Source organism: Protopterus annectens, chromosome 5.part0 (assembly GCF_019279795.1).
Source record: "Protopterus annectens isolate FY-2018-M chromosome 5.part0, PAN1.0, whole genome shotgun sequence".
NCBI lineage: Eukaryota > Metazoa > Chordata > Ceratodontiformes > Protopteridae > Protopterus > Protopterus annectens.
In genome coordinates this window covers 257965316-257992753 of record NC_056735.1, presented here as the reverse complement: position 1 = coordinate 257992753, position 27438 = coordinate 257965316, and the positions used below count along the sequence as shown (strand labels likewise).

At 40.6% G+C, this 27438-nt stretch overlaps 1 protein-coding gene across 3 annotated transcripts in view; it reads right to left on the bottom strand.

Annotated features, from left to right (window-relative positions):
• The window catches only part of SLC37A1 (solute carrier family 37 member 1), an 815749-nt gene that overhangs the window by 426507 nt on the left and 361804 nt on the right, over nt 1–27438 (bottom strand). For all 3 annotated transcript variants that reach the window (XM_044072224.1, XM_044072226.1, XM_044072225.1), the window contains exon 5: nt 22190–22268. In XM_044072224.1, coding sequence (XP_043928159.1) covers nt 22190–22268 — 79 coding nt within the window. The remainder of the gene's footprint in view (nt 1–22189; nt 22269–27438) is intronic.

Genomic DNA, 27438 nt, shown 5'->3' with positions numbered 1-27438 from the left:
GCTCAATTCTTGAGATTACAAAGAAAAGTGAAACAAAACATACATAAATACAATACTACTCCCAATACATGCAATAAAGAGCAGACACATGAACCAATACTCAAACGAAAAGAATATCCTCCCCTGAGTTAAACTTACTTCCCTATTTAAAGTAATACAAAACACACTACAGATTGCTATGCCTTAGTTATTTGTCTAACATCGCACTTGAGGGAGTTAAATACTGACTATGAATATAATAAATAAATATTGCACTTACTTGGAATATATGTAAGTATATATTCCACAAATAAATAAAAATTGACTCGTGTCCAGACCCCTGGGACTAGTGTTCGAGTTCAGAAGTCTAATCACTGTAGGGCAGAAACCGTTACTGAATCTTGTAGTCCTGCAGCAGATGCTGTGATATCTCCTGCCTGATGCCAGATGCTTAAACAGTTCATGTGCAGGATGCGTGTTGTCCTGTATTACTTTAGTGGCCTTTTGGATGCTTCTTGCAGAATAAAGATGTTGTATCAATGGGAGACTGGAACCTGTTACCTTCTCTGCAACCCTCACCACTCTTTGTAGCACCTTCCTTTCTCTAACTGTGCAGCTTCCAAACCACACTGTGAAGTTGCAGGTGAGGATGCTCTTGCACCTCTATAGAGAGTGGAGAGAATATGAGGAAGAACCTTAGCTTTTTTCAGCCTTCTTAAAAGGTGGAGGCATTGGTGTACTTTCCTGACCGGTTGGCTGTTTTTTCCCAATCACAAGAGATCCTCTGATATGTGTACACCCAGGAATTTTGTGCTCTTCACCCTCTCCACACTCTCACCATTGATCTTGAGCACTGTGTGGTTTGTTCTCCTTTTCCTGAAGTAGACGATAATCTCTTTGGTTTTGCTTACATTCAGGTCAAGGTTGTTCCCCTCGCACCAAATGATCAGAGATGCTACCTCCTCTCTGTATGCCCTTTCATCCTCCTATGTAATTATCCCCACGACTGTGATGTCATCAGCAAACTTGATGATATGGTTGGACTTGTGCTTCTGTGGAACCTTGGGGTTAATTGTGATGCACTTTGATGTGCTATTACCTGAACACACCCTCTGTGGTCTCTATCAAAAAGTCCAGGATCCAGTTACAGAGATGTTCACTGATTCCTAAATGTGCCAGTTTTTCTATCAGCTGCACTGGTTCCGCCATATTAAATGCAGAGCTTAAGTCTATGAACAGCATCTTCACATTGTTGTCTTTGCCCTCTAAATGCTCAAGGGAGATTTGTAGTGGTACTGATATGGCATCAATCGTGGATTAGTTAGCTCTGTATGCAAACTGTAGAAGGTCAAAATCAGGAGGTAGGCATGATGAAAGATGCTTTTTCATCAGCTGGTAAACATTTAATAACAGTGGATGTCAAAGCAACCGGTCTGTAGTAGTTAGGGATAGAGGGGAGTGGTTTTCTTTGGTAGTGGGATGATGTTAATTTCCTTGCACCATGAGAGTACTTTTGCCATGGCAAGAGAGGTGTTAAATATTTCCTTGAGCACTATGCATAGTTGATCATCACAACCTTTTAACACCTTGCCCAGTATGTTGTCTGGGCCATCAGCCTTCCTGGGGTTCACTCTCCTTAGCTCTCTTCTTACCTCCTCTGTGCTGAGGCTGAGTATTGCATCCTTCTCATCAGTGGGTAGCTTTAGTGTCAACCTGTTGTTTCTTTCCTCAAATCTACCAAAGATGATGTTCAAACTGTCCAGAAATTTGATGCTGTTCTCACACTGCGCTGACCTGATTTTGTAGTCAGTGATCTCCTGTATGCCTTGCCATAGTCTCCTTGCATAATTCATATCTTCAAAGTGATGCTTGCAGGTAAATGAAATCTGTCCTACAGCAACTGTTTTGCTCCTGCCTGAGTCATATTTAAGGGGGGGTGACTGTATGCGAGATTATCAAAGACGGAGTGTATTTGGGGGTGAATTTCTCTGTCTGTCTGAGGTTTTAACAGCATATGAAATGTGTGTGTACAGGTAAGCGAGTGGTCTGCTCTGTGTATATGCATTGTGCTGAGTTAGTGAGTGTTTGGTGGTGGTGTGTGTGTGTGTGTGTGTGTGTGTGTGTGTGTGTGTGTGTGTGTGTGTGTGTGTGTGACACACATGCATGGATATGCAGGCTGCTACACTGAGTGTGCAAATGCTGCTGAGTGGGTGTAGGTGATCAGGCTGTCTGTGATACAAATATCAAGCAAGGTGGACATTTTTGCAACTCTTAGTTTTCAGTGGCTCTTATTGTAAGTTAAGTATGACCTCAGAGTTGCTTATATTAAATTTAGGGTATGTCGGGTCCCCTCTGATAGGTGTTGGTATGGGGAGAGCTTGTCTCCAAAAGTGTATGTGAGTATTTTGGTATGTGTGGCTGTGCAGATGTTGAGTAGTAGGTCTGTTGAGTGAGTGAATGCAGGCATGCATCTGTTTACAGTAAGTATATGCACCATTAAGCAACTAATATGTGCGGTTCGTCAATGTACTTTTTATTGATGAAATGCACCACCACTACTCTGCTGTTCCTATTAAGCTCTACACCTGTATGGTTGGGCACCATCAGAGAAATCCTCATTGCTACCTGGGTGACAGTCTCACTGCAATCAGCTCTCACCTCCAAAGTGAGGAATAAATAGCTCAGACCAATAAAACAGGGGTAATATGGTTGGAAGAAAATATCCACTGAAGAAAAATACAATGAAATGCTGGTAACTGCAAAATAATTGAGCTCTGGAATACACATGAAAACTTAAACAGCCTACCTACATTCCCTAGCCGGAATGGTCCTGACACCCTCCCCACCCGGCTCCCTCAGGAGGGACTGTAATAAAGGCGAAACAAGGGTGGCATAAAATAAAACAATAAGCTGAAAACATTAATCATATATACTTTGGAAGTAAAAGGGTAAAAATACATGATGTAAACCTGACATCAGTGATCATGTTTTATATTAAAGTTAAAGGACACGAGTGATGGTTAAAAATTCAAGTTTCACTTTTTAAGCACCTTTTACAAAGATAGTGGTGATTCCCTGAATTATGGCCTATCAGAGACAGAGTGGAGAAAGGTAGTTCAGCAATGGGACTGAGGGAGAACTTGACTGGTAAGAGGCATGGGTGACGAGGGGTTTTGTAGAAGCAAGATGAAGCAATACAGTGAAATCAGTGAATCAGTGATCCTCCTCTTCTATTTATATATTGATCGGCATATATACATAGTTTTAAGCTGTATAAAGGAACAACTCTGTCTATATATCTATAAGGTAAATATATTTAGGATAAGCATGTGGAGCTTATCATCTGTTGTGGTTGATAACCAATTACCATGAAGATTGCAACAATGTAACAGAGAGATTGCACACTATTAGTGTTTCTCTTATGAGCATCAACACCGATGACAGGTTTCATCAATAACAGCAAGAGGTTTCAAGCCATAGGTGGGGACCGAATGGAGAAATGATAAAATCAGCAAGCAAAGGAGAGTAGTGTTGCTGGAAATTAATTCATCAAGTCTTGGCGAGTACCTTCATGAGGTGGACCCTGTTTTTACAAAATCACACCAAGAAGACACTGACATATAGACTGTGTTTTATATAGCATATATCATGGATAGGAGTAGGTTAAAAAAAAAAAAAAAGACAGCTGGGTACACAAATCCTAGAATACAATGTGCCCAGCCCTCATAGGTGCACTGATTCCAGGACTGGAAAAAATGACAGTGTAGAATCCTCAAGACCCGAAAACATTCCTACAATGGGGTTAGGCCAGGCTCAGGTGGAGGATAGAACCCCTGTTGATGAAGGAACTAGTAAGTTCACAAATACACAAAAACTGACAGGTCAAAAAAAAAAAGCCATAAAGATGACAGAGTGGAATATTGAGGATAACAAAGAAAGAAATTAAGAAATTATGCATTGTCACTATTATGCATGAAGCCCAGAATTTCTGGGCAGAAGATATACAAAAAGATTAAGATATAAATTACAGGAAAGAAAAATGCTTGCACAAGGAAAAACTGTCAAAAGCTTCAAACACAAAATTATGTTCATTAATACAACAGATTCATGATCAAGAAATCTTGGGCTGTTTGGAAAAAAAGGAGCGACTGAGGAAGTGCGAAAATACAAAGAACAAAACCTAGAGATTTTTAAAAGGTATAAAAAAGAAATATGGATATGGGAAAGAAAGAGAGATCTGATATGTTGCAATATTTATGCAAATGATAAAGAAAAAATAATCAATACAAAAATGCAGCTCCAAAGATATTTGAAGAGAAACAAAGGCAAATGCACCTAGACATGGAAAATTTCACAAAACAAAAAAAAGATCACAAAGGGGAACATAAAACAGAAAACTACTAAACTAGAGTTAAAGAAACAGAAGCTGAAATTATGGAATACCTGCAAAGTGAAAGCTTTAGTACAGAAAGTCTAAAACAGGTTATAGTCACAGCATGATGGAAGAATGAGCCCCCAAGTAAGGCGAAACAGGAGGAGCAGGAGACATCTGAAGAAATATGGACATGGGAAAGAAAAAGCGATTTAATATGGTGTAATATGTATGCAAAAGAGAAAGCAAAACTAACCAATACAAAAAAAAAAAAACAGCACCAAATATATTTGAAGAGAAATACAGACAAAGGCATCCGGATAAGGAAAATTTTATGATGCAAAAATAAGAAAACAAATAGGGAAAGTAGAAAACAGGATTAGTAATGGAGAAGTTAAAGAAATAGATACTGCAGTTATAGATTACCTGCGAAGTGAAAGATTTAGTGTAGAAAATCTAACTCTGATAACATCACAGAATGTAAGAACAATGTTGGTGTTTGTCTTTCGGCTTTTCCCGGTTAGGGGTCGCCACAGCGGAACTCCGGTCCGCTAATGAGTGGCAGTAAATTTTCATGAAAGCTGAGGTGCCAGCTCGACATTCAACCTTCAGTGAAGGCATGCCCATTTACGCATGTCTTTCGAAGGCCCACCCAACCGAGGGGAGGACATGCAGACTCCACACAGAAGGCACTCTCTGCACTCCAGCAGAGAATCGAATGGGAGAACCTCTTGCTGTGAGGCAACACCACCGCTGCACCACTGCGGATTACAAGGAGTCCCCAAATTAAGGAGAAACCAGTGGAGCACAAAGTATCTGATCAGTTGCCATATGAAGATACTTTGGAGCCTTCAGCAGGAAACCAGTACAGAAGTTCAGTTGGAGTTGCACAGCAAGGGAAGGAGCAGGAAACTGTGGCAACCCTGACAGTCAGTGTCATGGAGTGACAGGCTAGTGAGTTCCCATATGAAAGAGCAGTGGATGACACAGGATGAAGTTGAAGAGAATGTGTCACAAGAAGATTTTCTGGGACTTTTTGTAGAATGCTCGCAGTAAACGGAGAACAAAGAATGTGCCCTTAGTTTAGAAGTAAATGATCAAAGGAAACAGTTGCTTCATTTAATAGAAATGGATAGACATATTAAGATCAATGAAAGAAATAGATTGCAGAAAGTCAATAAGATCCAAAATGTTAGAAGTTTGATAAAACAAATGAACGCAGTAAGACTGCTCATAGAAATTTATGCAATATAACAGTAGTAAATAGGCTATATTACTATGCAGTTAAATTAATAACAGATAAAGTCTTACCACAAAAACACTGGGTAGTAAGAGAAAGGAAGGGGAGAAATCAAATGCCATCATGGAAGTAAGGACTAGAGAAAACTGCAAAGCAATTAAGTCACAAAGTGTCGCTGTTAGAAGAATACAGAAGACAGAACAGATCAACAGAAAGACTTGATAAAAGCAAGGTGCAGTATCAGAACAGTCCAGGATTAATCACACACTATTGCAAATAATAAACTAAACATATCAGCATAGGCAGAAAAACCTAGAAGAAATGCAGAAAAATATAAAGGAAATGTGAAAAATAAGCAATTTATTGATGACCCAAAAAGTTTTAGAGAGAACTGGGAAACAAGGCAAAAAGAATAGAAACACCACCAAAAACAAAGGGAAATAGACACGTTTTGGAGAAATATCTATGAAGATCCAGTGGAACATAACAAAGATGCTGAATGGATAGAAGTAGTAAAAGAAAGAATAAAAAGTTCAAATGTAGAGGATTTGAAATGGGATGAAGTAATGGCCAGAGGAACTGAAACTAAGTAACAAAAAGCGCTTAATTGGAAAACCTCAGACTGATAGTATTAACATCTTTACATGAAGATTTAGCCATGAACTATTTATATAAGCACTCAAACAGATGCTAACTTGGTTAACAGAAAAAACAATATTCCTGTTTAAGAGTGAACTTGCAAGATAACCTAAAAACTATAGACTAATAACGTGCCTCCTGACAATGTATAAACTATACACTGGAAATGATACAGAGTTTATAGTTATTTAGAAGAAAACTCAATCATGGCAACAGAACAAAAGGGTAACAAAAGAAAGCCATAAGGACTAAAGGATCATTTGTTGTTAAATAAGTCATAATGGAGAATTGTAAAAAGGGGAAGAATCTAAGTATGGCATGGACAGACTACAAAAAAGCATTTAAAGCAGGGAAACTGCAGCACCAAGAAAATATCTGTCTGGAACAGGAATGTGATATAAAAGAACTTGAGCAGGAGAGAAAGTGTATAAATATTTGGAAACTGATGACGGATCCATAATGAAACATGAATAAATGCCAATAAAACTTAGCAAAGATTTTTTTAGAAGACTGAAATTAATACAAAAAACAGCCCTGACATCTAAGAAGAAAGTCCAACCTATAAACCAATTTGCCCTTCCTGTTCTAACTTTCAGTTTTGGGCTAATTGACTGGCCCCAAAATGTATTGAATTAGTTGTACAGGAAAACAAGAAAAATGCTACATGTTTATATAGTCCCCATTCTGAAGAAGGAATGGGCCTCCTCGGTAACGATTACATGCATAGATCTGCAATCATAGGACTGTATACATATCTGCTGACCTCACAAGATGCAAACATATTGAAAGTTTTAAAACATGAGGAGAACAAGTCTAAGATGACTTCACTACTTAGTTTAGCAGAAGCATATTTGTGTCAAGTGAGAATGCAAATCAAACCAGAAGTAGATAAAAATCAGACAGCAACTGAATGTGCCAAAAAAAAACAAAAGAAAGAATATAAGGTGAAGGATCAGATGAGAAGGCAAGAAATGTGGAAATGCATAATTATAGTTGCAAGTACAGAAAACTCTTGGAACAACCTCATGCTGATCACAATCTAACTCAGGAATGGTTAAGGAGATGTTAATTTAAACCAAAAGACATAAGGTTTATATTGGTGGCCCAGAATAGAAGACTACATTGGTTTACAAAGTCCATTGAACATATTGGAAGAACAGACAAATGCAAATTTTGCAAAACAGAATTGGAAACAGTTGCACATCTTTTCGCTGGGTATGATACACTGATTGGCTGAAGACCTAATAATGTGGCAAGACTGTTGCATTGGGCATTGTGTAAACATTATACAACTGAAGTAGCTGAAAAGCATCGGAAATATGATCCTCAAAGCATTATAGAAAATGCTGAAGTTTATATCACATGGAATAAGCCATTACTGACAGTTCAAAAAATAGATGCAAGAAAAGCAGATATAGTAGTCCTTGAAAAGAAGACAAAAGTAGCAATAATCATTGAAATTGCTACACCAAATAATTACAGTGTCTTACAAAGAGAGAGAGAGAAAGAGAGACAAAAACATAAAATACCAGGATTTGCAGGCAGAAACAAGGGCAATGTGGAAGAAGGAGAGCCAGCCAGTTCCAATAGGAGTAGAAGCAATAGGTCTCATAAAAAAGAATTTACAGTCATATTAAGATATGTTGCCAATATATGTAACTCTCTATGAACTGCAGAAGGAGTCCGTTCTGGGCACACTGCGGATGCTGCAAAGAGCACTTTTGGGTAACATCAAAGACTGAAACAATACTAATTTTGTGAACTTTCATCATACTTTCACTTACAAATGGGGTCCATTCCCATCATGGTATTAGAAACCCAAAAGTCTTGGAGAAATTAAAAAAAAAAAAAAAAAAAACAGAAGAAAAACAAAAGTTATATACTTACTGTAATTATAGAGCCTTTCATTCCAGTCTAGCTGATTAAACATATGGATCTTCAAAAGCCTTGCTTAGATCCAATCTGGTCAACTTAGTGCTCCAGCTTCAACCCCTTCCAAAAATTTTACTGCCCTACAATGCCTTGCTCCTCCCTTAATAGCTCAGATCGAGTTTGGTGCCTTAACCTATGCACACTTGTATTTGACAAGAAAACAAGTCTTTCAGATCCTGCATATCATTTGAGGAAGAAGGGCAGGTTGTTGTATCAGATGGACTAGGATGGAAGATGGACTAGGATGGAAGGATCTATCATTATGGTAAGCAAATTGCTTTCATATCCTGTTCTTCCAGTACATCTGATCTGGAATACGGGTCAGTCTCCAATTATGTAATTCTTGGGTGGCCTCAAGAGAGGAGTCCTTTCAGGATGGAAGCTCCAAGGAAGCTATGGCTCTGGATATACCATCCAACTTGTAATGCTTGATGAATGAGTGAGTTGAAGACCATGGAACAGCTTGAAAGATGTCATCTAAAGATAGAGACCTGAAGAATGGTGTAGCAGTTGCCACCGCTTGAGTGGAATGAGCTCTGGGTTTGCAGGTTAAGGTTTTATTTTGAGATTTGTAGATGAATGAATGCCGTCTGACAACCATCTAAACAATGACATTTTGGATACCTTCTTACCCAGTTTGTTTTGTGTGAAGGATACAAATAGCTATGAAGATAAAAATTGAGCTGTCAGTGACATCAAGCGTATGCAAAATGTATTCTCCCTTGTTTTGAAAATTTGGGAGGAACACTGGAAGATGCATGGGTTGAGAAATGTTGGTTTCAGCAGCTACTTATGGGATCAAGGTAACCCTATCCTTATGGAAAACACTGAAAGAAAACACAGAAGATAAGGCATGCAGTTCCAAAATCCTTTTGGCTAAAGTGATAGCCACCAGCAGAATAGTTTTCTAAAAATGGAATTTTAATTCTGCAGAAGTGGCCAGTTAAATGGAGGTTTAGACAACACTTCTAACACAAGGTTCAAATCCCATGAAGCAGCTGAATCCTTTATGAGAGGTCTCAAATGAAATGTACCTTTAAGAAAGGCTTTAAAAAGCCTATGAGAAGCCAGAGATGAGTCCTGAAAACCAACAAGGAAGAAGGAAATGGCTGCCCATTGAACCTTAATCATGGAGAAACATGACCCCAAAGAAAACAAGAATGATAAGAAAAATGTAGCACATCTTCAACCAATGTCAAGAAGCACTCACTGCCATACTCTCATGACCTCAACGATAAAGTGGATAAGCTCTGGTTCTTTCTTGCTTCTTTATATACCAGACTACTGTCGTACTGTCCATCTGTATTTTTAACACCTCTAAAGGAAGCCAGTCTTGCAGTTACCATAAAACCAGGAGATCCACCATCTCTAGGACATTTATGTGAAGACAAACTTCTGTGTCTGAACAAAACCCATGGACCATTCTTCCCTCATAATGCCCCCCACACAAGAAAGGATGTGTCTGTGGTTACCATAACTACTGGAGAGGAAAAATGAAAAGACCTGCCTGCAGATTTCAAAGGAGACTGAAGCTACCAGTTTAAATGAGTTCTGCATGACCGGGTTAGCCTGTTGGGTTAAGACAGGAAATTGTACTTCTCAGACCATTGAGACTGGAATAACCAATGTAGGATTCTAATATAACATGTGAGCTGCATCATCCGAATGGATAATGCCATAATAACAAACTCTTAAAATTAACCTTGTTGGGAGTTGTTCATACTCCAGCAGTTTTTGTACTGCATTCCTCAAACAGATAATTCTATCCTGTGGAAGAGAGATCAAAGTTACAGCTGTGTCCAAATGACAACCCAAAAAGATTAAATGCCGAGTGGGAATCAGGTTGGACTTTCCCAGATTTACTGAAATACCTAGGAAAGCACAAAGACTGAGCATACTGTCTCTTGCTTGCATAAGAGACTCCATCAACAAGGCAGCCATGAGACAGTCATCTAGATATAGGAAGACTTTGAATCCCTGAAGCTGTAGATGAGCTGCTACTTCCACCATGCATTTGGTGAACATCCTCAGGGCTGAGATGACACTGAAAGGCAGGGCTCTGAATTACTAATGACTGGCTCTTAAATGAAAGTGCAGAAATCGACTGGACCCCTTCTCTATTTTTATGTACAGGTAGAGATCGTAGAGATCTATACAGCACATATATTCATTCTTTCAGTGAGACAAAGGAACTGACTGTACTAAGACCATTTGAAAGTGGGTCTTTTCTACATAGTTATTTAGGACATTTAGATCCAAAATGTGCTGCAGGTATTTTGTTTTCTTGGAGACTAAAACTAAGCAAGAACAAAATGCAATCTGATTTGGTGGGACCCCCTTGATGGCTCATTTTTGCAGAAGAGAATGAACCTCTTGCATATTGGCCTTTGTCCATTTGGGAGGGACATCTAGCAATAGGGAAAAAGGGAATGGGGATTTTCCGAAAAACAGAATTTGAAAACTTCTGTATATGATCCTTCTTATTCGTTTGTCTCATATGATAGTGAGCCATGAGTGTGGGTATAGGGATATGAATCCCCTGAATGCCTTCAGAGGAGAGCAGTTGGGCAGCCCTATACGGATTCTGAGGACAGAGAAAGGCCAATGCAAACCCTGGTTCTGTCGACCACCTCAGCCTCTGGGCCTGCATTTATTGAAGTGGTCAGCATTGCCTCAGCCACTTCTGTCAGAAAAGGAGTTATACTGGCATCTAGACTTATGAAAACAGGGTGAGTGGGTGAGATCCTTTTTAGTTCCTGATAAAAGTACACTGAGGGGTCTCAAACTTCAATCCAAGTGCAAGGAGAGTCTTGCCATCCCGCTTGCTTTTCTGTATCCTTTATTTCAAAGTGGAATAAAACAAGGTGGTTCCTTGGGGGGGGCATTTTTGAAGGACAAGTAAAAGGTGTTTGCAAAAAATCACACAAATGCAGCCAGGCTTGGTGCCACGTGACTATGGCCACTATGCTCACTCCAGCTGCTCTTGCTGCCTCTTCTACCATGTTATGTAATAGGCTGCCACAATTATTATGGAGTCTTTCAGGGGAGTCTTAGTGAAAAAAGAGGTCATCTTTGGGGAGGGAGTAAAATTTTGTCAGGCTTCCTTCAGACCAACTTACAGGTGTTTGGTTCCTGCCAAGTCTTCTTTACTGCTAACTCTGCCAGTTTGTCAGAAGAGACTACCCAGGACATAGACATGGTTATTCAGTATGCCTCAAATAATACCTCTTCATCTTGAGAGGGAGGTTCAGTTGGCCAAGATACTCTCTGCCTTATGAGTTCCAGCATCTTACTGAAAGAAGAATCTTTGGAATGAGACCGTGGGATTCCTCTCAATCATCCAAATTGGTATCTGACTTGACCAACTCAGCTGGTGACTCCAGATGGCTCATTTTGCATGTTTGTTTAGGTGGTTCAGGTCTCCTGAGTCCTCAGAGGATTGTTTTTCCATCAAGGCAGAGTCTGGGGTGTACAGAATAAATCTGCCCCATGGATGCCTTTGCTGAAGTCAACCAATGGGAACAGGTGTCACGGAGGGAACTCGTAGTCAGTGGAACCTGTGGATCTGCCTTGCATGGTGAGGAAATAATCCTCCCCAACACTCAGAGAGTTGCCCCCACCTTCTACTGATCCAAAGAGCCTTTATCTATCAACAGTTCCCACTCTCCTATAGCAGAGTGTGAAAATGACCCAGGTGGAATCCTCAGATCTGCCTGACTGATCAGTACCAAGGAGGGGATCTGAGACAAATATCAAAGGCTGACATCACCAAATGCAAGAATGGAGCAATCCACTTGATTCCTTGGCTCTGAGACTCCAACATGAGGTCCAAAGAGGTCAGAGATGAAAGACTTGGATTCAAAACCCCTGAAATTGATGAAACATGGGTCAAACGTTCCCAAACCACAGAATCCACATGATAGTACAGATCTATGGGAACAGGTTCTAAAGGGTGAACTCATGAGGGAACATGTGTAAGGGTAAAATGGACAGATCCAAATGGCTTTGGAGCTGATGGAGTAGCAATAACCATCATCTTGGTTTGGGTCTTTAGAAACTTCTGCAATAAGTGATCCAAAGCAACCTCTAAAGTACATATGTAGCATCCAAAAAATCGTGTAGACAGGATGGAAGAGGGTCTTCTTGAAGGCAGCTTTTCTATCTTTTTTAGAGAATCCTGGATAGTTATGGTAGATCCTGTCAACAGATCTGGAGAATGAATGTAGGTAGGGGTCCAAGCCACATGATTCTCGACACCTTGGAACCTTTGGAGTCGATGTTGGAGCCAAAGATTCTACAGGAAGTTTCCATGACTCTGAGTCCTTAGGTATGAAGGATTTTCACCCACTTTTTTTGACTTAGCTGGTTCTTAATACTGAGGGAGAAGCCCTTTCACTATTAACTTGTTATTTCTATCAGAGTGCCAATGGTCTAAAAGCAGCCCAAATGCCACATGATGCATTCAAGTGGGAAACACCTAAGCAGACCACAAATAGATCATAGGGGACCTGAGAGGGAATTGTGTGCTCTCACTTTGTACACTTTTTAAAATTTGTAGCTTTCTCCATTCTGTCAGGTTCAAATGGCAAAACAGCAGCAAACAATTCTTTATAAATGGAAATACTGATAAATATTATAATAATAATAATAATAATAGTAATAACAATAATAGTGTGTATAATGCCTAACAGTAATCTAGGAAAAAACAAACCACACACCAGAACAACAGTAAACTACTAGTATTACTACTCCTAATACTAAGACTATATACTATCCAGTAATTAGAAATACAAGTAAACAGACAATGGCAACACAGCCAAAATAAGAGATAAAGAAACTTCAATTTCCCAAAAAGACCTAAGCCTATAATATTAAACTAACTATAAGAAAAAATGACTTAACAAATAAGGCTAAAGGCCCACAAATATGCAATCTGACAAGTTTAAAAAAAAAACAGGTAAGAGGCAGAGCATTATAGGCCAAGACCAGCACTGCAACTTCGAAAGGTGACAAACAAGATCTCAGCTAGTCAGGGGGGAGGAGTAAGATATTATGGGGCTATAAAATGTTGGAAGGGCTGGAGCACTAAGTTGGCCAGATTGGATCCAGGCAGGACTCTTGAGGACCCATATACTGGATCAGAATGACTGGATGAATAAGATAGGAAAATAAATCCATTAAAAGAAGCACCAGATTACATTCCATTATACCACTAGCATTTAGAAGGAGTTAAATTACTCTCTCTAATTTTGGATACAGATAGCTTAACTCTAGAGTGTCTTAGTTGTAAGCATCACTAGCACTATCTGTTGATCAAATGAACATTTTTCTGAAGGCACAATGCAGTCTTCCAAAATGAGACTTTCTATTAGTGAGTGCCCTGGGTTCACCAGTTAGAAACAACAGTGCTAATTGTTAGCAAACTCTCACTGCATAAGGCACATTTAAAGAGCAGCAATAAGCAATAATGTTTGTAAGGCATCAATGCAATACCTGATGTGACTATATGATGTTCATGTGGTTTTTAGGTATGAATTCGGGAAGAAGTAAATTCTATGTTGATAAATTAAATCATGTGGTGGGGCAAGCTCCAGTTTAATCAACATATTGGGAGGGTGGCCTAATGGTTAAGGTGTTTGCCTTACAAACACAAGGTGCAGGGTTTGAGTCTCACAAGGGATAATTGGCTAGGCCTAAAATGGCTCGCAAGGGCAGTTAGCCTAGTACTAATATAATCTAATCTAATCTAATCTAGATAAGAAGACTGAAGCAAGTTGTGAATCCTATTCCAGGATAATTTATTATATCATTTGCCTAAGAAGGCTACAGTCAGAAGTTAACAAAGGAGACGTAAACTCTATTTCATATTTTTGAAAGGTTAGTAATATGGCAGTGTGTTTGGTCATAATTCTAGAAGTTTAAATGAGCTTAAATCACGTCAGTAAACCCATACAGTATTACTTTTACAAACATTTGCAGAAACTAGCTGTTAATGGGGATATAAAATTATGTAAACTGAAGATTCAAGCAAGTATTGAGAACCAGAGCCAGATGAGCATAGGCTCCCTAGGCACCTGTCTTAGGCTCTATGCAAGTTGTGGGCCTCCCAACATGATCTAAACTAAAAGTTATACATTGCAGAATATCTCAACCACCAAAGGAGGAGCAAAACTCCTACACTACAAACTACAAAACTCCACACCATCCTTCAAAAGCCTACTTGAAAATACCTCTTCACCAACCATCTATGCAACCGTAATTAACCCCGTGAAGGCTCTTCCACTCACTATTTCTACGCAACATCTGTCCTGGACAACACAATGCAATCTCCCTTTCTGTTTCTGGAGGGGACAGAAAGAGTAGGGAAAGTGCAGCAGTCACTTTTTAACTCTTCAACAATAACCACAATGACAGGATGCGGAAATCCTTTAGTTTCAATGTTACAAGCATGGATCATATATAATGAGAAGTAACAGACAAGCAGTAGGGCTCCCTAAACACCAATACACGAGTAATGAAATGTCTTTTCACACACAGTCTGCCACTACTAAGACTGAACTCAAACTGCAGCTGAAATTTATAAAAAAAAAAAAAAAAAAAAAAAAAAAAATTATAAAAACAAAGCACAAACAATAAACCACAGAAGACAAATGTAATTTTAACACCCCCGCAGGAAAACACAAATGCAAACACACACGCACGCACACACAAAACACAAATACCCATTACTGGATGCATTTAAATAACAGAGTCCCATAATAAAAGTTTCCTAACACACTGTGTATCTCAACACTGGCAGGGATTGTTAAAGCTTTGTTTAGTTCTGGTTTGGTCAAGACTAAACTCGATTCAGAAATCTCTCCTCAGTGCAAAGATATCATGAAGAAGATCTGTCCCTAGGTCGATATTTGTTTAGATTGTTTCTTTCAGATCTATCTTGTTCATATGAGGTTTCCACAGTCTATATGCAGATGACTTGAAATTGGGAAACTGATTACATTACAGAAAGGGCAGGTCTGCAAAACAGCTTGACTAAATTAACCATTTGGGCAAAGAATAATAATATTCTGATAAATACATAAAAACTAAGCATGTAAGATTTGGGAGACATGAACTGAAAGGTGAATATTTAATACAGCACACATCTGAAGCACCCAGCGATCTGTCATGATGGACTCCCATTAAGCCAGGTGCCTCGAAAAACACCCCTGGACTGCCTCCAGAGAGGAGCAGTTGGGCAACCCTTCAGGGCTGCTGTGTGGGTTGGTCGGAAAAAGGTTCCCGTGACCCAAAGTTCTTCGGTCCCCCTCTGCCTCTGGGCTGGCGTTCACCTTGTCCCCCTTGGCCTCTGGCATACTGGGCTTGCTGAGATTTCCGGAACCACATCTTCTTCTGCCCTCACTGGTTCCTGGAGAAGGACCTTTGAGGAGTAGAGAAGTGGATTCCGATGGCTGACAGTGTTTTCCCATCTTTCTCACTCTGGACCAGCGTCTCGAGGACGGTCTTCCCGAATAGGGTAGACCCGTCAAAGGGTGCATTCGCGAAGGACGCCTTGAAAGGTTCAGAGAAATCGCAAAGCTGAAGCCAGGCATGATGCCTTAAGGCTCCTTCCATGGCGTGGGAGAGTAGCCACATAGACGTATTAGACACTGATTTGAGAGTGGCCATACGAGCCGAGAAAGTCCGTTTATCCTTGGCCGACATGGACTTTGGGGGAGACTCAGCATACTCTTTAACCAGGTCCAGCTGCAGTCTGATTACATGAGCCAAGTAATTCAGTGCCGTAATAGAGAAGGTATCTGAAGCAAACATCTGCTTTCCAATACGGTCCATTGCCCGAGACTCCTTGTCAGGGGGATGGACTGAAGAACTGTCCTGAGTTAGTTCCTTTTTGGTGGCCACTGCCACCACCATGGCATCTACAAGGGAACCCTAGTTTCACAAAGCTTTGTCTGCAGGGGGGCTCAGAATCTTGTCGGGCCTCCTGGGGATCGGCTCTACAGTGTCCAGTTCCTTCCACGTCCTAGTGGTAATCAGGTTGACCAGGGGGATGGCCGGGGGGACACCTAAGAGGTAGATGGGCCTGTGTCAAATGCCTCCAGGAATACAGACTTGTCCGAGGAAGGTTTTTGGGTGGACCACCCCCCCCCTTTGGCGGAGCATTTCCATAATGTCTCCGAAGGAGACATCGTCAGGGGGTGACCTGGGAGAACCTTCCCCTTCCTCCAAATCGGTATCCTCGGTGAGGGACTCAGGGAGTCCAAGTGCCTCCTTTTGCACAGGTGTTTGTGAGGAATCTCCTTGGGGTGACTGTCCGAGGGGGGCTCACCAACGGGTTCATGTTCCTCCAGGGGAACTGGCTGGGGCATCAATGACACAGGCTGTCCCTGGGACTGGATGATGGAGGACAAACCGAGCTGCGAGGGAGCAGGGGCGGACCCTGAGGAAAGAGTGAGGGGTCTTGATCCTCTAGAGAGAACCCTCTCCACAATGTCAAATGCCAATGGGGAACTGGCCTCTCAAAGACAGGTGGCTGGCACCCTCAGATCCGACAAAGGGATCGGTGTCAGAGCCGAAGCGCTCGGGCCTGAGTGGATGGTGTGCTCTGACCACAAAGGAGCCGAAGACACACTTGCCCTCTCAGCTATGATGCCCGGCTCTCGGCCCCGAGATCTCGGATCCGAAAAGGGATCCAATAAGTTCGAGGGCATGGCCGGCATCGAGGTAGCAATAACCATCGGCACCGACTCCCTGACTCCGAGGCTCCTCAGATCATAAGACTCTGAAATCCGGTAGTAGATCAGAGAAGGAGCTATCGGGGCAAACAGTGGAGCTGAACTCCCCCCCAGAGAGGGGGCAGCAACACTCCCATCTGCAGCTGAGTTTGCAAGAAGCGACGCATCATCCGGTCCATATCTGCCTCAGAGAGGCTACGAGTAGATCTGGAAGAGGCTGCTGAAGCCAGCCAGGAGGGCCGATGCGATGACCTTGAAGATGGTTGGGCCTTCTCCTTTGGAGAGAAGCATGGGGAATGGAGCCGTGGGGAAGGAGGCTTGGTAATCTTCAATGGAGAAGAGAGAACCTTAGCGAGAGGGGCCGAGGGGTCCAATTCAGCCTGCCATTTGTGGCTTCTCTCTCTCTCTTTCTCTCTCTCTCTCTCCCTTCTCTCTTTTCTGTCCTTTTTTGCCTCTCGCTCTCCCTGAGATGAGGTGGAAGGGTGAGTCCCAGACAGGGGAGGAGGACCAGATGGTAGGGCAACCACAGCCACGGCTGTCACTACAGGGGGAGAACAGGAAGAAGAAGCTGATTCTAGTGGTAGAAGACCCACCAAAATCAGCTTGTTCTTCCTATCATGCAAGGCCCGGGGGTTAAAGGCTGCACAGATCTGGCAGCCTGAGGAAAGATGAAGAACCCCCAAGCAACAAAACGCACTGAGTGTGACCATCCGCTGGCGACAGCTTATGGCCACACTCAGTGCACTTAGAAAAGGTAGTTTTCTGGCTTTCAGCCATACCTTCACACACACACACACACACACACACACACACACACACACCTAAAGGGAAAAGACGGGCCTACTAGGGGATAGAGATTACCAAGGATAAGAGAGGGATAGATTAGTTAAGAAGAGAACTGATATCTAAATATATAGAAATATACTACATACGCACAGCTAACAATTATACTACCCAAATATTTTTAGAAAAATATAAGAACTAGCTACACTCGCCTGGAGCTCGGAAAATCCTGTGCTTGGCAAAGCTGCGGCAAACGAGATCTGAGGATTAGAAGGAGGTTGCAGGGTAGTATGGGTAAGGGGGAGGAGCTTGGAGCTTGGAGCTTGGATCTTTAGCTTGGTATGCTGCCGGCTCGGATCTGTATCGGATCCGTAACCCACAGGTTGCTGATCAAATGAAGTTAACTACTTCAGATCTGTAGTTTCATTTACGGGCCTGGGTACATGGGTAGATTCAGCACTGAGTTTTTCTAATCATATCAACCAATTGGTTAATGATAGTTATAGAACTATATGTTGTATAAAAAAGTTTAAAGTATAAAGTCTATGAAATCAGAAACTATGAAGTCATTGTGTTAGTTACATTAGACCCAAACTTGAGTATGGAATAACAATTTAGAAACCTTATAATTAAACAAGCATAAGTAAACTGGAAAGAGTAAAGTGGAAATATATTAAGGACATCCATGGATGTGAAAATGTATGTTATTATGAAAGACTAAAATATCTGAACTTGTACAGTGGCTCTTATAGATATCTAAGAGGAGATCTTATTCAGGTATATAGGGTACTTAGAGACAACTACCTCTGGGAATGTTTGGGGTTATCAAAAAGTAGCTGAAAATCATCAGACAACCTATGTAGAAGATTCTATAGGAATGAGAAGTGTACTAATTGGTTCTCTGAAAGAGCAGCTGATGCATGGAACAGACTACCAAATTACATTAAAGCAAGTACTAGTTTAGATATTTTAAGAACAGCCTGGACACTTATTATGGGAACAAGTGTTTTGGTATATTGGCAGGCTAGAAGGGCATTAATGCCAGTGCTTAAAATATTTGTATGCACGTACATATGTATGTATCATATGTATGTAAGAATACCTAGAATAAGCTTGACAGTCTAATACTCAAAAATGCACCATAAGGAAGTGACCTAAAGAGACCTGGAGGGGCCTCAACACCAAAGAAAATATGCTTGTTTCGGTCTTATGATACTCTGCCTTACTCCATGCTGCTCAGCACATCATCAAAATAACTCAACATAGTCATACCCTTCGGGAAAAACAAGGTAACCCCAAGCTACCATATAGGTGGCAATCCACTAAGCACAGAAGAGGTTATCAGGGACCTGGGGACCCAGGTTGACAGTGGCCTTTCTTTTGACACTCACATTGCTAAAGTGGTTAGAAAGACCTTCTACATTGCCCACCTGATCATGAAGGGATTCACATCCAGATCTAGTGAGGTCATTGTTCCCCTGTACTCTTCACTTATCAGACCAATGATCGAGTACAATGCCCCATTCGGGATGTATCTCACCCGACATCTGCAGCAATTGGAGAGACCCAAAAAGTTCCTCACCAAAAGGATAAAGGGACTCCAAAATCTGTCATATGCTGCAAGATTGAAGAAACTCCAGCTCTATTCAGTCGCATACAGTCTGCTCAGAGGTGACATGTGCCTGACATACAAGGCCATGTCCAACCCGGAATTAATGGACATGCTCCACCTCAAAAAATCCAAATCCACCAAAACCACTAGAGCAAGCGACTTAAACCTTAGCACGGATATAAATAGGACGTGCTGGAGGGATAGATTTATCACTCAGAGACTCCCTATGCTGTGGAATAAAATCCCGGTCCATGTGAGGCAGAGCACCTCGCTGGCTCTGTTCAAGAGAAATCTTGACCTGTGGATGGGAGATCGTAGGTTTACCCCAGGAATCATCTCTGTGTCACTGCTGGACAGAGGCACAACAAACTAATGGGCACAGTATTTTTTCATATAAGGAGTGGCGTAAGCCACAAAACTTTGGGCTAGGCTTATAAATGCCTTAGGGCAGATAGCCTAGTATAAACCTATGAACCTATGAACCTATAATTTGATAAGTTAATTTTAACTCAGCTCTGCTGTTATTCAAACTGCATACACATTTACAAAAAAAATTGTGACATGTCTTGGTAACACAGATGGGGTCATCACAGAAGCAACATAAAAGTTACCTGTTTTATAATTGTTTTGCTACAATTCACATTCAGATTCTTAAAAGTTATATATGAAGGCGCAAAAAATACCTCCAAGGTACCCTTTACCTGTAAATAAAAAGTTATTTCAAATATAACATAGTTATATGTTAAAAACAAGCAAATTAAATCCACCAAATAACTGGGAGAGCCCTTCCAAAATATTTATAATCCTATATATAGTAATGTATTTCACAAATAGCAGATGCCTTTCTGTGTAGCTATGTTGTTATGGAAGTATATTAATAATTTCTAGCGAATGCACAAGATATCAAAATTCATTGTCGCTGATTTTTGCATAAAACACAGTGTAAGCAAAATCAGTGATCACCAATTCAGTAAAATAATGTGCATCAGCTACCTAGACTTTCTTGTGAAAAGTATAAACACAGTAAAATTATCCATTTCGTTAAGGTTCTAGCATTTGAAACAGATGTTTTCTTAGTATTGCCATGATTATTATTAGTACCATAAAATAAAAACACAACAGCTGGGACCATTGGAATGTTTCGAGTGCTTTTGATTTTAATATCATAAGAATTGTGATATTAAAAAAAAAAAAACACACAAAACATTCCAGTGATGCCATGTGTTGCATTTTTATTTATGCCTTTATTTTTATATTTTTTAAGCTTTAAACACACTTTTTCTGGATTTCTTTTACTTAGTACTAATCTAAATGCCATAATTTATAAAAAGTAACATCTGGAGTACTCAGAGAAATAGCACTGCTTTTGAAACAGGAAGTTGTCTTAACAGCTGTCAGGCAGTATATCTATATATTTAGTCAACTGAGCAACAGAACTGCATTGAAGATCATTTTTGGTCCCGACTTTTTTTAAATGTAGAATGACACAAACTTCCTTATTATTCATTATTAAAGTACTTATGTAATATAATAGTCAAGGAGCAGACTTTATGCAGTGTCAGTAGTAAATCAGTTTGCACCCATGCCTTTATTGCAAGGAAGCAAAGAAGGTTAAGGGGTGTAGCACTCTACCTGCTGCTTCCATTCATGTTTTAGTACTCAAGCTTCATAGCAGCACAAAGGGGGGTAGGATGATGCAAATGATATGTTAAAATGAGGTCGCATCTTGCTGAGTTTTTAACAGTTCATTTATATGTTAATGATTCTGTGACATTTATCAAAAGAGCAGGGTATTTGTTTCAGTAATTCAGGACACACATATACAGTTGCATTGGCTATAACTGACACACCCAAATGTTAATGTCAATAACATTGACTACAAAAGGTCAATAAAACAAAAGTCAATAATCCACAACTGAGAATTTATCAAATAAAATTAAAAAAAAAATCCCTGAGTGGCTAAATGTGGCAGGTGTGAAAGCCACTGGCTATAAATGAAATACAAGAAAGACTGTCAGACGAAACAACAGGTCAAAAAGGGGGATTGGATCCTTGTGGATCTTTGGAATACCAAAAAGGACCCTCAACATGGATGCTCAAACATCATGAAGTTGTACGTTTCTGATAAGATATAACCATCCATTAATAATTCATATAATTGGGCCCATATTATCTTATAACAAGCATACACCACAGAAACATCCACAGGTAAGTATTCATTCCTATTCCTCAGCATCATTTCATTGGCAACAACGTATTTATCTTGTTTCATTATATTTTTTGTTTTTCATGTAGCATATGTTTTATATGAAGGTGTAAAGAAGGGAGTTTTTCGATTGGTTAATTGATTAGATTATTAAATAATTAATTTATGGTGTGAATGTGTATATTTAAGATTTGGTTTGTGTTTCTTTATTCTGATGAAGTCTCTTTGAGGACGAAAGTGATATAAAGTTGTTTTTTCACTAAAGAATTGTGCTCCATTTGCTTTGGATCCTGTTCCACTTGTCCAGCAGATATTTTGCTTAGTAGTTGGTTTAGACGCTTCATCCTTTGGGAATTTTGTTGTGGTTACTGTTTAAGTACAAGTTGTTTCAACAAAGAAAGATATAATACTTCATGATTTTGATCCATGGTAGTTAATATTTCGGCAAACATTAAAGTTCACGTAGCTGACTAATGGTTGTTATACAATGTAATTTTTTATCGTTCCTTACTAAATAACTTATATATATATATATATATATATATATATATATATTGCCTCCAAGAGCAAGATACTGGACTTCCAAGGAAAGCCAATATAATTCTTAATTTGAAATTAGAGTCAAAAGGTATTTATTCATCAATAAGGTAAAAAGATTATGAGAATAATTACAAGCTCCATAGGCACTTACCTAAAGTACATTCCAATTGCATAGGCACACAAGAAAGAGTAGTCTAATGCTCCCAGTAACTGCTTGTAGTTACTCTTATCTGAAAATGCATTTCAAAACAAAAAGTCTTGTTTTATTTATATTAATTTCATATGGAATAACCATCAATTCAGCAAAAATCTGTAACAACAACTGTAAGCATCATGGTCTATATTCTGGTACACCATCTTAAAGACAGTAGAATACACTGATGATTCAGAAACTCAAGTACTTTGAAACGGATAATCAGTAAGTAATTTATGTTAAGGATATATTTCCTAACTAACTGCATAGACAAATGTCATTATGACATCTACTCAATATCTCCTTTTGTCAAACAATTGACTGAAGTAAATATATTATTTATTCACATGTCTTTTAATTGTTTCACTAGCAGTCCAAATGTCCTGCTTTATTAATATAGAAGCTTCATATTTTCCTTAAGGTTGAATGAAAACATCAATATTTTTCTCAGCTACAACTTAATTCAGAAAGGTTCACTCATGCATAGTTTTATGCCCATTTGTTGTGTTCAGTAGCTTCATTTAAAAGAAATCTAAATAATACAATTCAGACTTTAATTAGTATATATATATATATATATATATATATATATAGGTTCATAGGTAGATACTAGGCTATTGGCCCTAGGGCCTATATAAGCCTAGCCAAAAAGGTACCCTGGCTTTCGCCACCCAAGAAAATTATTTTCCTAGGCCACTGTCGAGCAGAGCCACAGAAGTGATTTCCGGGGAGAATTTCCTATCTCCCATCCAATCATTAAGAGTGCTAATGAGGAGCTATGTTTGATATAGATAGGTAGTTTGTTCCAGAGTATGGGAAGTCTCAGGGACAGGAATCTATCCCTCCAGCATGTTCTGTTTATTGTGGTGACGAGCTTTAGGTCCCTAGAGCGTGTAGCTCGTAGGGATTGGGATTTCTTTAAGTGGAGCATGTCTAAAAGCTCTGGGTTTGACATAGCTTTGTGTGTTAGGCAGAGATCGCCTCTGAGTAGGCGATATGTGACGGAGTAAAGCTGCAGTTTTTTGAGACGGTCTGCGTAGAGCATCTGTTTGAGGCTGGTAATCCTCTTTGTGAGGTATTTCTGTGGCCTTTCCAGTTGTTGTAGATGTCTTGTGAGGTACATATCAAAAGGGACATTGTACTCTATAATGGGTCTAATGAGTGACAAGTAGATTGGAACAATGACCTCTTTTTTCCTGGATGAGAAACCTTTTGTGATGAGGTGTGCCACGTAGAAAGAGTTCCTGACCACTGTGGCGATGTGATCAAAGGAGAGACTACTGTGTCCCAAGGTCTCTTATCACACTTTCGGTGTTAAGTAGACTACCGCCTATGTAGTAGTTCATGGGTACAGAGTTTTTACCAAAAGGGATGGCAATGCACTTTTTGGCATTGAGCTTGAGGCCATGGCTTTCACACCGGGCATCTGTCTCAGCGAGGCCCTTTTGCAGGATTTCCACATCTTTTGGAGTTTTGATTATGGCTCCTAGTTTGCAGTCATCTGCGAACTTCATTAGCCAAAGACCTTCTGTGTTAGCCTGTACTTCACAGAAGTAGATACCAAACAGGAGAGGACCCAGGACTGAACCCTGTGGTACTCCACTTGTCACTGGTCTGAAGTTGGATTTTGAGTCTGCTACTTTCACAGTGTGGGTTCTGTCAATGAGACAGTTGGCACCCCATCTTGTGACAACAGGGATTTATACCTAGTTTAGTGAGCTTATCTATAATTCCAGAGTGGGGAATGGTGTCAAAAAGCCTTGGCGAGATCTAGATAGACTGCGTGAACCACCTTACCCTCATCTACGGCTTTGGTGACTGCTTCAAAGAAGTCTATCAGGTTTAGGAGACATGATCTGCCTTTTACAAACCCGAACTGGGTGGGGTCCTGAGTTTGGAAATTACCAATGTCATTGTTTATAAGTTCCATGATGATACGTTCCATAACCTTGCAGACCAGAATCATTAAGCTAATGGGGCAGCAGTTTCCGGGGTCCATGGTGGCTCCCCCTTTGTGGAGCGAGATAACTGTCGCTGTGTGCCATTCAGTGGGCACAGAGCCTGAGGTGACGCTATGATTGAACATGGTACTTAGGTGGGGTGCCAGTTCGTTCTGTAGTTCATGTAGAACACAGCCTGGGATGTTGTCAGGTCCCATGGATGCTGTGTTCTTGGCTTTGCAGAGTGTGTTTTTTTTACCTGTAAAGATGTGATTACAGGAACTTTGCATTCTTCTGGTATAGAGATGGGCCCTTTAGGTGATGACAGGGGGTAAAGTTAGCACTGAACCTATCTGCCAGGATGTTGGCATTATCAGTTGGTTCTGTATATTTAATGCCATTGTGCTGTAACTGAGAGCAGATTCTGAGTGTTGCCATTGAGATTCTTGACATAGCTACAGAATGCTTTGTGATTGTCTTTAGAGTCCGTGGCGATTTTGTTTTCGTAACTAGCTTTGGAGGATTTTATGAGGGATCTCAGCTTCTTACTGAGGCTGACCAGGGAGTTTATCCAATCATGGGATTTTACTCTTTTTTTGCAACAGTTTCTTTCTTCTGTTGTACAGTTTGGGCAGGGGGCCACCAGATTGGTTTCCTTTTTTTGAAGGATAGCATCTTGGTTTTGTTAGGGATTGCATGATCCATGCACTTGTGTAAGTGCTTATAAAGTGCATTTGTTTAGGATTCAGTAGTCATACCTCTATTGTCCGTCAGCATGGGTGTCGTGAAGTTTGACACTTCTGTCTTAAGAAGCGTGAAGTTGGCTTTGGAAAATTTTTTTACTGTGGTTTCCCTAATGGGGAGTGGGGGAAGGATGTGGATGTCTAGGGTGATTAGCTTGTGGTCAGATTTGACCAATGAGGAACTGACCTCTGGTGTGGAGCACCGGTTGCCCATGTTGGTAATAACCAGGTCTAGGATATTGCTGCCCCTGGTGGGGGTGTGGATAAGTTAATCCAAGGCACTGGATTTATGAATTCCAGAAAACGTTAAGCACAAGAGTTGGTACACGAGTAATTTTTCCAGTTAATGGTTGGGTAGTTGAAATTGCCCATTTTTATGGTGTTAGGTTGTACCCTAATATTTTCCACTGTATCAAAAAATGAGGAGTGGGAATCCTGGGGCATGGTGGGGGATCTGTAGCAAGCTACAATTTGGATTGCGGTCTTGCCCAGAGTTAGTTGCACTTGGATAATCTCGGATGCATTATGCTGAGCAACTAGCATTTAGGTGTGGATATCTTTAATGAATATGGACACGCCTCCGCCTTTAGTGTTTCGGTCCAGGTTCGGTGGCTGAAAGGTGTGGTATGAATTATAGCCTGGTAATGCAGGGGTACTCTCTGGAGCCTTGAACCAGGTCTCTGTCACTGCGCAGATGTCAATGTTCTCCATTTTAAGGAGTGCCTCAAGTGAGTGCATTTTGAAGTTTAGACTTCTAGCATTGAGTAGCAATACCCTCAGATTCTTCTTGCTTGTACCTGTTACAGTGGTGAATTTGTCATTTGAACCTTGCCTAAAAAAGGCACTATAGGGGTGGCTAGAGCCTTAGCCAGTATACAGAATCCAAGGGGCGACAAGTGCAGGCCATCTCTGGCAAAGCATCGTGGTTTGTCGATTATGTCATCCCAGGCAGACAGATACTGGATCCCCTTAGAATGACACCAGAAGCTTAGCCAATTGTTGAAGTCAATCATTTTTTCCTTGTACTGTGGTATCATTCTGGGTGATGGCAGGATGCTACTCAGGGCTAGGGACATACCTGCCTGGGCTACAAGATCGGACAGCTCCTTCATGTCCCTTTTCATGTAGTCCAGGGAGGTACGTCTCAGGTCATTCACATCAACATGGACAATGACAGAGTCATATTTGTACTTGTTGTGGAGTGACCCGAGTGCATGCGTTATGTGGCGGATCCTAGCACCCGACAGGCAGCTGACAGTAACTTTCTCCTTGTTTAGCCTGGTGAGTGGAACATCAGTGTGCCTGACTATAGAGTCACCTATGACTAGAGTGTTGGGTACGTTGTTATGCCTTGTGGGCTGTGATTGAGTGGCACACTGAGTTTGTGGGCTATATGTCATTTGAGTTGTGTTGGGGGGTGGAGGTTGCTTTTGTTTCTGCTTTGGAGGTCCCTGTTGTGTGAGCAGGTTTTTACTGAGAGCCTCCGCGAATGTAGGTGTGTGTTTTGTGTTTCTATGTGTGTGTTTTGGTGGTGTAGGTTTTGAGGGACTATGTGCTGAGTGTATTGTGGTGCAAGTGTTTACCTTCTCTTTTTGACTGTCTAGTCCAGTCTTAGGTGAAGAGAGCTTTGCTTCCAGTTTGGCTATATAAGTGCATCTCTCACAGGTTGTAGTGTTGGGTGGTAGGAGGAGAGGGTTGTCTGTGTACATGAGGCAACTGCTGCATTGCCCCAAGATGCCCAGATTCATCAGGTAGACAGGAGAAAACACCGGGAGCTGACCCGTAGACATGCCTGGATAGGTGCTTATTTGTTAAGTACTAGAAACTGTTTTCCTCTAGACGGTGAGGAAAGTTGAGTGCCGTAGTAATTTGTAGCTTATTTAGTGCTTACAATAAATTCTGAACAAGTGCTGAGCTTAAAGAAACAGACGAGTGCTGAAACTAAAAACTGGCTAGTTCTAAGAAACAAAATTAAGCTAGAAGGCTTCCCTCCAACACAGAAAGGCTTGGGGGCTTAGAAGCCCACAGATAGTCCTGGACACAACAAATCTGTATCCAGACTAGACTACCCACAGGAAAGGCAGAAACAAGCTTAGAATTTTTTTTTTTTTTTTTAATTGGAAAGAGAGAAAGGAGGAGCAGAAACTAAGCTGATTGGCCTTCTCAAATTTCTCCCTGTATTAGGTAAAATGAGGTAATGACACAAAACTGGGAGGAGGGTCCCCAAATCAAATTTATAGCAGGGGCGGGCAACTGCAAAGCCGCCAACTATAAGAACAGCATACAAGTTATCAGAATCAAACAACTCAACAGATGCTTAATAAAAGTGGACAATTTCCAGTTAATACCTCACACACAGTGAAACTAGCTAGAAAAATGTACAGTAGACAAAGTGCTATAAATAACTCGAAAAAAATAACAAAAAAAACAGGATACTTAATGTTATATATTATAGATTCGAGTTTGCTCAGTGTCCTTCCTTCGATTAGCTCAGTGTGAAATGGCCTATATATATAATGAATAT